The sequence below is a fragment of the Etheostoma spectabile genome, chromosome 21 (assembly GCF_008692095.1).
Source record: "Etheostoma spectabile isolate EspeVRDwgs_2016 chromosome 21, UIUC_Espe_1.0, whole genome shotgun sequence".
Taxonomy (NCBI): Eukaryota; Metazoa; Chordata; class Actinopteri; order Perciformes; family Percidae; genus Etheostoma; species Etheostoma spectabile.
Window position 1 is genome coordinate 10,994,906 of NC_045753.1, and position 12,455 is coordinate 11,007,360.

At 42.1% G+C, this 12,455-nt stretch overlaps 2 protein-coding genes across 4 annotated transcripts in view; one reads left to right on the top strand and one right to left on the bottom strand.

Annotated features, from left to right (window-relative positions):
• The window catches only part of c21h10orf88 (chromosome 21 C10orf88 homolog), an 8,420-nt gene extending 4,313 nt beyond the window's left edge, over positions 1–4,107 (top strand). For all 3 annotated transcript variants that reach the window (XM_032501861.1, XM_032501862.1, XM_032501863.1), the window contains exons 8-9: positions 970–1,165; positions 3,211–4,107. In XM_032501861.1, coding sequence (XP_032357752.1) covers positions 970–1,165; positions 3,211–3,433 — 419 coding nt within the window. In that variant the 3' untranslated portion in view covers positions 3,434–4,107. The remainder of the gene's footprint in view (positions 1–969; positions 1,166–3,210) is intronic.
• A 4,062-nt stretch (positions 4,108–8,169) lies between these two features.
• htra1b (HtrA serine peptidase 1b) overlaps positions 8,170–12,455 on the bottom strand; it is a gene marked incomplete at its 5' end in the record, with an annotated part of 25,972 nt that continues 21,686 nt past the window's right edge. The window contains 2 exon segments of the mRNA XM_032501858.1: positions 8,170–9,503; positions 11,330–11,425. Of these exon segments, the coding sequence (XP_032357749.1) occupies positions 9,335–9,503; positions 11,330–11,425 (265 nt within the window). The 3' untranslated portion in view covers positions 8,170–9,334.

A 12,455-nucleotide genomic window follows, 5' to 3' on the forward strand; every position in this document is an offset into this window, starting at 1 on the left:
TCATGACCTACCAGAATTTTGACTGTCTTGCTTGGTTCAAAAAAGACAAAAACACTTTAAAGTACCCATGACATGGTGCTCTTTGGATGCTTTTATACAGGCCTAAATGGTCCCCTAATACTGTATCTGAAGTCTCTTTTATATAGACCTTAGATGTTCCATAGATCTGTAGCTGAAGTCTCTTTATAGACCTTAGGGGTCCCCTATACTGTAGCTGAAGTCTCTTTATATAGACCTAGTGTCCCTAATACTGTATCTGAAGTCTCTTATATAGACCTTGGTCCCTACTACTGTATCTGAATTCTCTTTAATAGACCTAGTGGTCCCTATACTGTATCTGAAGTCTCTTTATATAGACCTTAGTGGTCCCTAATACTGTATCTGAAGTCTCTTTTATATAGACCTTAGTGGTCCCCTAATACTGTATCTGAAGTCTCTTTTATATAGACCTTAGTGGTCCCTAATACTGTATCTGAAGTCTCTTTGATTAGACTTAGTGGTCCCTAACTGTCTGAGTCTCTTTATAGACCTAAGTGGTCCCTAATGATCTGAAGTCTCTTTATATAGACCTTAGTGGTCCCCTAATACTGTATCTGAAGTCTCTTTATATAGACCTTAGTGGTCCCTATACTGTATCTGAAGTCTCTTTAGTGACCTAGTGGTCCCCTAATACTGTATCTGAAGTCCTCTTTATATAGACCTTAGTGGTCCCCTAATACTGTATTTGAATGTATGTATCTGAAAATTAGTTCCCAAAATTCTTGGGTTCACAAAAGAAGCGTAAATAAATCTCTAAAATGACATTTTGCGATATTGCGTTTTTAAGTAGGACTGTTGTCAGACATTGCTTAGACTCGCCAGCGCGTCTTTTTTGTTCTCATGTGGTTAATAACCAACTGCTTTTTCTTAGTTTTGAAATTCCCAAATTGTAGCAGCTGACTAGTTTGCGATGTGGTGTCCCATCCTTAGCGAGCAGCGAGAGCGGGGGCCCCGTGAGCCACGCCCAGATGGCCGAGATGATGTCTCACTTCCTGAAAGGCCAGGGGCGCGGTCTGAGCTCCGGCCCTGAGCTTCTGCCCATGCTCCAGAGCCTCTGTGGACAGGTGACCAAGCTGAGGCTGGATGACGCCACAGTGAAGGAGAAGATGACTAGAAATGGCACATGGTGAGTGACGTTCAGTCGGTCCATCCTGTCAGACGCTGTGTTTTAAACCAACCGCCGACGCTCAGAGATATTACTGGTCTGATTAGTCAATGAGCCGGGTGCCTGCGGGGTCTTAAAAGTCTTAAAAATGTCTTAAATATTCAAAAAAACAGGCATTAAAAGTCTTAAAGGTCCAGTGTGTATGAATCTTTCCCATCTAGCGTTGAGATCATATATCTCAATCAACTCTCTCTCGCCTTGCAGTTCAAAGTACGGATTACAGCTACGTAGCTTAGCCGTAGCCTTCACGCTTCAAAAAGCCGTGTCTCTTGCTCTTTTCAATATTCTTCTTTTTTTTTCTGGGCAAAGGAACTTACAAGCTCCTCCATCTGGTGTAACAGCTGGTTGTGTTGGCTCACAGCATCCCATTCATTTCAACAGGTGTCTGAAAAATAGATTTTTACAGATTTTATGTCCCTGCATCTACGTAACTAAACACAATATTTGGGCCTGTCTATTCCTAGTTAAATGGAAAGTACCGTAGAAGAAACAATAAGGATTTGTTTGCAGTCACTGTGGCACGGCCCCGTTGTCGGGCAGCTGAGGGCGTGGATGAACAGAGACTTGTTTATTAATCGGGCCAATAGCTCTGCATGTCTAAGGTGGCATTGTTAGCTGAAAGCTGACGCCCAAACGTAATCAAGTACATTTCAAATTACAGATTTTAAAAACTACTTGAAAAACACAAAATGCACAACAACACTACTCAATACAGTAACATGAGTACATTTATTTTGTTACTTTCCACCTCTGCAGACTGGGTTACATAGAAGGATCTGGGTTTATTCAGTGGTTGGTAGCAGTGCTGGGAGGAGGCTGACACTGAGACAATAGAGTTCACTTATCAGCATCACTGTATGTGTGAATGATTAAAACGTTGGCAAACTGCACCAAACCTCATTGAATAAATGGAATTATTTTAAACCAGAACCCCAAAGGCTCAGTATGGGTTTTACTTAATGTAAAGCTGGAATTTGTTTCAGTTCATTGTGTCTATGAGCTGGTGTTTGATGAATGAGGCTCTTTGTCAGAGCGGTGCAGCTCAGAGCGAACGTCCACGAGTCTGACTCCACACCGAGGAGAGGACAGCAGCTCAGCGGGACGTCTCGCCAAAACACGTCAGTGTGGTAACCACGGGCTAAAATATTGAAAGAGTTTAATATGTTAAATATGTTGTTGTACTGCGGAGGCTAGATGTCCTGAAACATCTTGCAGCTTTCACATCTGATTGTGATAATGTTATAGGTATTGTAATATTGAATAGGTATTGTAATTTAAATTTAATATCTACTAATCTGATTAACTGATTGATAATACTAATACGTATATGAACTGTAAAGGGAAGTTTGTCATTTGAGTGGTTGCTTGTTTTAAAGGTATAGTGCGTAGTTTCTGTCTCCCCCATGTGGAATTTGAAGTAACAACAACAACACTGTCAGCGCGTCCACATGACTTGGACATGTTGGACTCTTCAGAAGAGGTTGTTATTAAGAGGCTCAAGTTTCTAGGCGGTAAAGTTGCCGGACGTCACAATCTTCTGAACCAAGTCACACTGAGAGATCCAGAGAGTTGTGTGGAGCTGAGAGTCTTAATTAGCTTTGTATGAACTCATATGAATTATTTGTCCTCCAACTTGGTGTATAAACGCAAGGCAGGGGGAATGAGAGGGAAAACGCCAGAGCAGGGGGAATGAGAGGGGGGAACTGAAACGCAAGAGCAGGGGAATGAGAGGGGGAAAACGCCAGAGCAGGGGAATGAGAGGGGGAAACGCCAGAGCAGGGGGAAATAGAGGGGGGAACGCCAGAGCAGAGGGAATGAGAGGGGGAAACGCCAGAGAGAGGGAGCTGGAGTGGGAAGAAAGAGGTTTTCCTTTAAAACCAAAACGTAGCAATGTAAATGTTGCCTCAGTGAAGCTTTCATTGTTCTCATTTTTGGATTTTTTAACTTTTACTCTGCAGCCGGGCTTTTTAACCAAAACGTTACCTCACTGTCGTGTCGCCCTGCAGGGAGCTGGACCCGGCCATGGAGCGTCGTCTGGAGGAGATGGAGAGGAGGCTGAAGGAGCATGTCGACCGCCGCCTGGACGCTCTGGAGCAGAAGCTGGAGAAGGCCCTGCTGAGCGCCCTGCCGCACGTCGTCCTCGGCCAGGGAGCCATGGGCAGCGGGGGCGGGGGGGCAGCATCCACAGACGCGTCGCAGCAGACCGACCCGACACCGACCACACACTGAGCTCAGAACCGCTACAAGACTAACGCAACATGTAACCTAGAAGCCTTTCTGACTCTTGACCTTCTCCAACTAGACCTTAGTGGCAGCGGGGACGACACAGATACTAAAATGTTAGTTTTTTAAGACTGAAATGGGAAATATGGATAGAATAACACAATAATCTCCTAAAATGTAAAATTGTCTTCAACTACAAGTCTGTAACGGTTGGTTTGGGTTTTATCTCTGGGAAAATAGCAAATGAATGCGACCCGGCTCGACAGCCGAAGGGAATGTCCTGGATGTGGGATTGTTTGTTTGGCTGAAGGAAACCAAGAAACGTGGAACTGCAGAGAACCCAGACCCGTATCACACACATCAAAACACGTCCTGTGGCTGCAGGGTGTTCTGGAAATACATCACGAAACAAAAATGTAGGGCTGACCTCGACTAAAGAAATCCTTAGTTGACTAACACATGATTTTGTCGACCAATCGATTAGTTGATTTAATCGACAGAGCCTTTGAGAAGTGGTTGAGACTAGAAAAACACAATATAAATGTAGTTAATTACCCATCTGTAAAACTCAGTTTCTACACAATTAATCTTGCAAAAAGCACCACTTTAAATCTTGTGTTCACCAGAAATGTGCTCATTAGTTTCTTGGAAATGAGTAATTAAGCATGAATAAGCATAAAGAATGACGTATCAACTGAATAAATCTTAGTCGACTAAAGCCAAAACCACAGAAGAAGAGACAGCCATAAACAGTCAAACAGAAACTGAAGTAAAACATGACCCCATGTGATCTTATCCGGGTTTTAACATATTAATAGTGTACATGCATCACCACGACAACACTTATTTATTCACATTTAAGTGATTCAGGGGAAAATATGAATCATGAATGTTTTAGCTTAGAATTGATTTTTTCTCACAAAGTGTAAGTTTATTGCACGCGTGACAAAACTAAATAAATTATCAGTATGAAACACTGATATTTTTTGACACCTATACGCATTGCGCATCACCACGAGCCTGTAAACTTATGGTGTTTTTCCACTGCGTGGTATCTACTCGACTCAACTCTACTCGCCTCTTTGGGGTTTTCCATTACGAAAAAAAAGTCCCTGGTATCTGCTTACAGGTACTTTTTTGTAGTACTGCCTCAGTCGAGGTTCCAAGCGAGCTGAGGCGACACCAAAAGGTGACGTGAGAACCTGCAGACTCCTAAATGGCGAGTCGAGCGGGGACCATTAATGGAAAAACGGCAATAGAGGGAAGGGAGAGCATTACGGCGCTCGGGAGCGCTGGAACACCTAATTCATACAGTCCTATGTTTAAAACTCCGAAGAAAGTTGTAGCATTTGTGATGGCTCGTACAATTAAATGAGAATCAAAGTCATTTAAAATAAGTTATTTAAAAATTAAATCGCGAACCGGGGTGGATCGAGATCACGATTTTATAACGATGAATCGTGCCGGCCTGGCAGGTTTACTGAGTCTCCGGCTCTCCTCTAACAGTTCTTCATATTCACACTACGCACTGGAACTGCACTGATCTGCTGATGTTTTGGTTAACTGTTTGGTTAACAGTACAGTTTTGGTTAACTGTTTGGTTAACAGTACAGTTTTGGTTAACTGTTTGGTTAACAGTACAGTTTTGGTTTGACACTTATTACAGGAGTGTTTATGAAAGATGTAACTGACTACAATGTGTTTTAATATGGAAATGTATTGCTTGAAATGATGTACATGTCTGTAACATAATGCTGCCAGTGGAAACTGGTTTGACCTGCGATGTTGATGTTTAAAACAATAGCATAAAAATATATTTATACAGATGAATGTACTATTTTTTTGTGGGGGGGGGGGGGGGGGGGGGTTATGAACCTAGTAAATATTAATGGACAAATCATCTGGCACCGTAAGTGCCTTAAAGCTGCATTATATCTGGTCTCCAGCGGGGGGACTCCTTAAAGCTGCTTATATCTGGTCTCCAGCAGGGGGGGGGACTCCTAAAGCTGCATTATATCTGATCTCCAGCAGGGGGGGGGGACTCCTTAAACCTGCTTTCTATCTGAATTCCAGCAGGGGGCGACACTTCTCACTTGATTTATTACCTCAGTCAACATTTTCATGAGTTTATGGTCTCAATCGCTAGTTTGAAGTCTTCTGGAATACAGCATGATGTTAATTTTTTTAATTATGGTCTTGTTGATTTTAAAATCGCCAATAAAGCACGGGGTGGTTTAGGGCGTGGCTATGATGTGATTGCCAATGAAAGTGTGTAACATAGAGTGTAAGGGCTCCTCCCTCCCTCTCTCCTCTTGTCTAAAATCGTTACATCCCCAACCAGGACGGCTGGCGCATAACGGCAAACCTAACAACTCATAACAGATCTCCACGGACCAATGGGTGATGTCATACGCTCTGTCCACTATTATTAACAAGAGCTAAGTGATTTACTTTTCCCAATTGGAGAGCTGTTGGGCAGCAAGACATTTCAGAGGATAAGCGACTAAGCGAAAGAATGATGCGGGACTGGGACAGGAAAAACACAAAAATCACATATAATATGCAAACATAAGTGCAAAAAAAAGCATATAACTGAAGTAACGATAACTCAAAGTTCAGTTAACCATGGCAACAATACCAAGCAGAGCGTTTTTGGCATTCAGTTTGGTATCTTTGGGCTCCAGCCCTGCACTTTCTGATAAAACATATGAGTCAGAGAATACTTGTGAGAGTTGACAATGTTGATTTATGGATAGTTTGTGTGGTTCGACAGTTGCAGTTAAAGGAAAATGTCCAAGAGTTTCCCGAAAAAGTAAAATCCACTTAGCCGATGGTTCCTTCCAGTAACGCTGACTCACAATAAATGGGTCGGAAGTGAACCATGAAGGTCACTGAAAGTCTTCTTATGTTGAGACCTGCAGCAGTTAGCCCCGTGCAGAAGACATCTGAAAGCCAGAGGGCCTAGATGCCAAAAATTTAAAAGAAACAGAAGAGATGGTCAGCGCCAACCAACTGTCAGCTGTGAGCTGAGTCAACAGAACTAAAATGGGTCACACATTACACAAGGAGGATACAGAATTATAAAATGATGTGCGGATGTTTTGTTAGACATGTGGAGGACAGACACTGAGTCAGCAGAAGAGAGCTCAGGGGGAAAATCTGCTCGTCAATCAGGACAAACCGGGTCACCGGTTCCATTCACATCTCATCCAACTGGGGCTGAAACGAAAGAAAAACTCCCTGCCCCTGTCCTCCGGCTGGAGGATGGGAATCATCTGCATTCCTGGAGGATGAAAGATGTCATTCACGTTTTAATGGTGAGCCCACCTCTTCTATGTGAGTGTGCAAGCACTTCAGTTTCTTCCACGTTACAGTTGGACAACACAGTACTGTATATGTGCATGGTCAAGCAGAATTAGCTGCAAGATGGAAACTCTGTATTATAGGTGTCAAACTCACTAAGGGCCACATTGGAAAAATGGAATCACACCAAGGGCCAGACATGTATAATTTATTGACTTTGTTTCAATGAAAAAGTGAAATGTCTTTGACTTTATCACTGCACGTTGCATTTTTATCTACATTTTTGTAGCTTTTTTCATAATTTGTGTTATTATCGACTTTTTTGTGGCTTTCTCAGAGCCGCATTGTTGTCGACATAAAGCCCCACAAAAGTCAGTAAAAAAAAAACTCCCTTAGCCATCAGAGAGTTTAGCAAATCAAGCAAAACAACGATTACATTTATTTATAGCAACCTGTTTCTCAGCCTTACTATAAAAACTCTGCTTGTGGGGGAAGTTTGGAGTCTCAAAGTCGGCAGATCTGCTAAATTCGGCTTTTAATGTCACGTAATTGCAGTTTGAAAAATCATGTGCCCATGTTTTTGGTCTGGTGCAGGCGTGCCACAATCTATTGTGAACCTAAACTGATATGAAGGCTGGATCTAAAGTGTGTTATAGAAGATAAAAAGAGACAAAATGTTTGCAAAGGTTGCTCATTCGTCTTTCTGTTCCCTCTCATACATCTATAATTGTTTTGGGCCACATAAATTGTTGACACTGATGATCATAACTCTGCAATCATGTGTAATTTGAGAGTATATATTTAGTATTTTATGGACACAAATCATTAACTATATATAGGGGCAACAGTTGAAGTCATTCAAAGATGAAAAATGATAAATATATCACCAGAAGGTCATCTCATTATCACCCGTATCATTTGAGTTTTCCTCAGCAGATGGAGTTGCCTAATTTCCTTTTTTTTTAGCCATGTTGGTGTAAAAGTTGAGATTAATACTGCCTTCATGATCTTGGAAACAGCAGTTGACAAAACAATAAAAAAAAAAATCATTTAAAAAATGTATTTGAGGAAATTTGCACAGAACTGTACTAGAAATATATATTAAAAAGTTGTCATTTAAAAATTATATAAATGATTATTTCTTTCCCCAATAATCAGCAACTAGGGATCGAAGCGTGCAAATGTAGAATTCTTTTGTGTTTAAGGAACTATATGTGATGAAAAGACAAAAGGAAGCAAGTTCAGGGGATCCTCAGGGGATCCTAGATGGCTCCTTGAGGAACACCAACCTGCAACTTGTAGGGAATGTCGGTCACAAAGTAATGTGGAGTTCAGTTGTGCTGAATAATCAAGCAGCCCTGTTGTGCTAATTGTTAGTTCCTTTAGGCCAATAAGGAACCTGTTTAAAATCAAACATCAAACGACATCGACACGGTCCATAAAGACAACAGTTTTGTAAAATAAGTTTATTCCCTTTGTTGAAAAAATGTCATCAAACACATTGAAACAGAAAAACTATTAAAAATATATTCTGTCAAGAACATACACAACAAAACAGAACTAAGGGAGACTGCAGTGACCTCTGTCGCGACAGAGGCGTTAGTAGAATATGAACGGTCTGTGATGATGGAAAGTAAATCGGGATTAGAAGAAAAACTAGCATGAGAAGTTGAAGGGTTGAAGCTTCAGTCCTCAGGGTCCTGACGTTGGACTTTTGGAGGCGTTTGCGAGAGTAAAGGCTATTTTTTGGTTCTGCGTCAAATCAACGGCGTACCCCCGCAGAACAGTCGCCGCAAACCCCTCTACGAGCCTCTCCGCACCTCCAAAAACGTGTAACTTTGCATTGTAGCAACACAGACTGCGTGGACTGTGATTGGTCAACTCGTCCTGTGTGTTGATGGTGGATGTTTCAAGCAGCCTACTGTGGGGATTAGCAACATGCTAGTTCACTGACGTCAGCTTTGCATTATTTTGGTTACAATGACGGGTTTATCCTTTGTCTACATGACTTTATGTCTACATAGTATATTGTCTATGTGTCAGTAGGTTTTGAAATTAACGCCACCAAGCAGTACTTTGTGGGCAGTTGTGCTAAAGCTAGTTTGCTAACATAACATAGACTGGCTGGCAGACACCTCACAAATAACCCCACACTTATTTTCTGGTTACAGTAACTAGGTCAATGGATTTTACTGGGTCTATTTCTCGATACTTTTTACAAAAACTAAGCAAGAAAAGGCCAAACAAATAAGATTCATATTTCAAGGGGTTTGCCATTCTGAGTACCGTTTCGGTGGTGACCGATACAGACACAGTCGACACCCCCTAGCGTTATGGCGATGAAATGCAACCAGTTACAAGGTTACGACGGCGTAGGTGCGACGTTGAGTTGACGCAGAAGCATAAAACAGCCTTAACAGCCTGAAAGAGTGGTAGTGCTAATAATTAAATGTTTTTAAACGCAGTAGGTGCGGCCCCAGACACACACATACACCTGTCGGTTGCTTGGTTTTTCAAAGTGTTCATATTTGGTTGAAAAACACTGAGAGCCAGCTCGGGATTGGTTGACTGGTTGGGTTTGTTTTACTTGTTTCAGTTGAGAGGTCAAGGGTCGATCTCCTCGGGGACGATGGTGAGGATGACGTCCTCGTTGCCTCGCCTCACCACCGTTTGCAGCTTCTCGTCACGCTTTATGGCTGCGCTCACGTCGCTGGCCGTGGAGATCCGCTCGCCGTTGATGCTGATGATGACGTCTCTCTCCTGCAGGCCAGCGCTGTCACCAAGAAAGAAGAGCGAAGGTTTTTGTCTTTAGCATGATATCTCAGGTTATATCTCTGATATCGCCAATTCTTTCAGGAAGACCTCACGTGATCCAAATAATTGTACGTTTGATCATACTGTATATAACTTTTGCATATCTGCAAACTAGTCTCTCCTGATCAAAATGTATCTCAAATTCTTTCAGCAAGACCTAACTCAGCTGTTGGAGGCGTTCACCTTCCTGCTAAACCAAGTCACACCTTGCTTTAAATCTGTTTCTTCCTTTGCTATCAGCTCCCGTTTCAGGCAAAGCGTGAAATCCTCCATCTCCCCTTCCACCTCCAGTCATCTAATCCAGCTCCACCGCCCCCCCCGCCCCTCCAATGACATGCAGCGAAGGGTCGCAGGCTGGAACCAAACCCGCCCGGTGCGGCGAGGACTGAGCCTCTGCATATAGGCGCGCGCTCTTCCATGTGAGCTACCCAGGCGCCCACTTTCTTCCTTTTTTTTTTTTTAAAACCAGGTTTTCAGGCCTCGGGCTTGGACCCATAATAATGTAGAGAAATACTAAAGATTTGAAGCCAAGTTTTCAGGGGCTTTGCTTTTATAAATAAAGCAATAAAGCAGTCTATTTTTTTGTTCCTTAAATGTAGAGGCTCTGGGGCAAAAACAAATCATTTATCAGCTGTGAGTGAAGCAGTTTGTCCTCCCTGCCAGAGGGAGTTGGACAATCTGGGTGGGAAACATTCGTGATTCTGACTTCGCTGCCAGATCTCAGCCCGGTTTCAAAAACAAAACAGCAGCGTTAAAATGCACAAGGGAACTTTCCATATCCTGCAGTCTCCACACACAGAAAGTTCAAATCTTAAACATTTCCTCACATTTCCTTTTAAAAGGATCTTACTCTTTAAGAGAAAGGTCAACCTCCTTAGAAATCCTTTCCATAATGTTGTCAGACACTTAGATTATTAATCAGACTTTTGTGAAGGTAAAAACAAGCTGGACAATCACCCTGTTAACTTACTACGTAGCTTGTTGCAGCGATCTTACTTAATACTGGACCAATGTCAAAGACTGTTGTTCCCATCAGTCACTTAGACACAAAAACATAGGACCCTTTAAGTAAAAGTATGAATCATCCAGTATCATCAGTAAAATTAAAGTATTAAAAGTTAAAGTAGTCAATGCAGAAAAATCCTCACATTTTAGAAACTGTAAACAATCCAAACTGTTTTTTCAGCTGGACTTGTAGGCTGTTATATTGTTGGCTAGTTTCATTTAGAATAAAACATCAGATTTTATAAACTACATGTGTTTTGTGTGCAAACATTGAATTTGTAAAGTAACTAGTAACTAAAGCTGTCAGATAAATGTAGTGGAGTAAATAAAAGTGGCATGAAAAGTAAAGTACAAGTACCTCAAATGTGTACTCAAGCACAGTAATTGAGTAAATGTACTTAGTGACACCAATGTGTCCTTTAAGCAAAACCAGATCAAGCTAACTCCTGCATGTGATCCACAGAAATCCACCAGACAATGTAAGAAACTACCTAGCTCAGGGGGAGAGCTGAGGCTCGCTGTCAACAAGCCTTTCATGTCTTTTTCAAAATCTTTCCAGGGGCAACACATATTTTGCAGGAGTCTGCCTGGAACCAACCATCATGCACACTACTACAGTGCCTATTTTCACAATTACTGAGACGGAACTACAAGAAGTTAAAACGGCGCCACTGGCACAAAAATACAACCTGCTTGTTGAAACGCAGCTTGTGGATTTGACATATTGGGCAGCGAGCACAAGATATTGTGGCAATAAGAAGTGATGAGAAAAACACTCACGCCTGAGCTGGAGTCCGGCTTATGACCTCAATGACGTACGCCCCAGAGGTGACATCTGGGAAGTCTGGCTGCCTCTCCTTCAGCTCCTTGGCAAGCCTGGCGGGAGGAGAGGGGAGAAAAACAGCCAAAACATGAGCTGCTAATTGAACTCGAAGGCATGATGCGTTTGTGACTAATTTTAATTTCTGTTGTGTAAAGCATGGCTCTGATTGATCGTGACTCTCTGGTAAAACTGAAAATTTCAAGCTTTTGAAAAGCTGCAACTTCAACAATCCAGGTCTGAATTTGACGGTGTTGGAAGAAGTATTTAAACCCTTTACTGCAGTAAAAGTACTGATACCACACTGTGAAAATGCTCCACTACTCGTGAAAGTCCTGCATTCAAAACCTTATTGTGGTCATTTTAACTCCTGTTGGGTAGTTTGAAGGCAGGGTTGATATGACATGATACAAGCCTTTTGTGATTGCGCATCCCCCCCCCCCACACACACCACCACACACACACACACACACACACACACACACACACACAACAGTTACTAGTAGCCAAGGAGGACACGGAGGACAAAAAAAAAAACTGATGGACTCTTCAGAAGAGGTCATTATCTTCACTTGAGTTTCTGCGCAGGACAGTCCTTTGAACACAGCCATACTAAGAAATCCAGAGAGAGTGTGTGGAGCTGATAGTCTTAATTAGCTTTGTAGCAGCTCATTTGGCGACGGCTTAAATGTAACGGACGTTCATTAATATCAAAAAGTTACGTTAAGCTTTAAATGCAACAGCAGGGAAAGTGTTCCCTACAGTCTAAGCATGCAACTGCTTAACCATATGATGAGATATTCAACCAGACAAAAATGAAGGTGTGAAATATTACCTTGAATTATCACATTTGCTTCACATTTATCTCAGTGTACGCTCCTGTGGAGTGTCTGGCTAACACGGCTAAGGAGGGAATTAAATCAATCCATAACATGATCATGTGCTTTGAACGAATAAACAATTCAACAACCCATAAGGCATCTTTAAAATTAACGAGCGGTCATAAAGTGGAGCTTGTTTTTAGATTTTGAGGCTATGGGACCCACTGTGGAGGGGCAGCTGGTTATTTTTTCGGTCGGCTGTGGC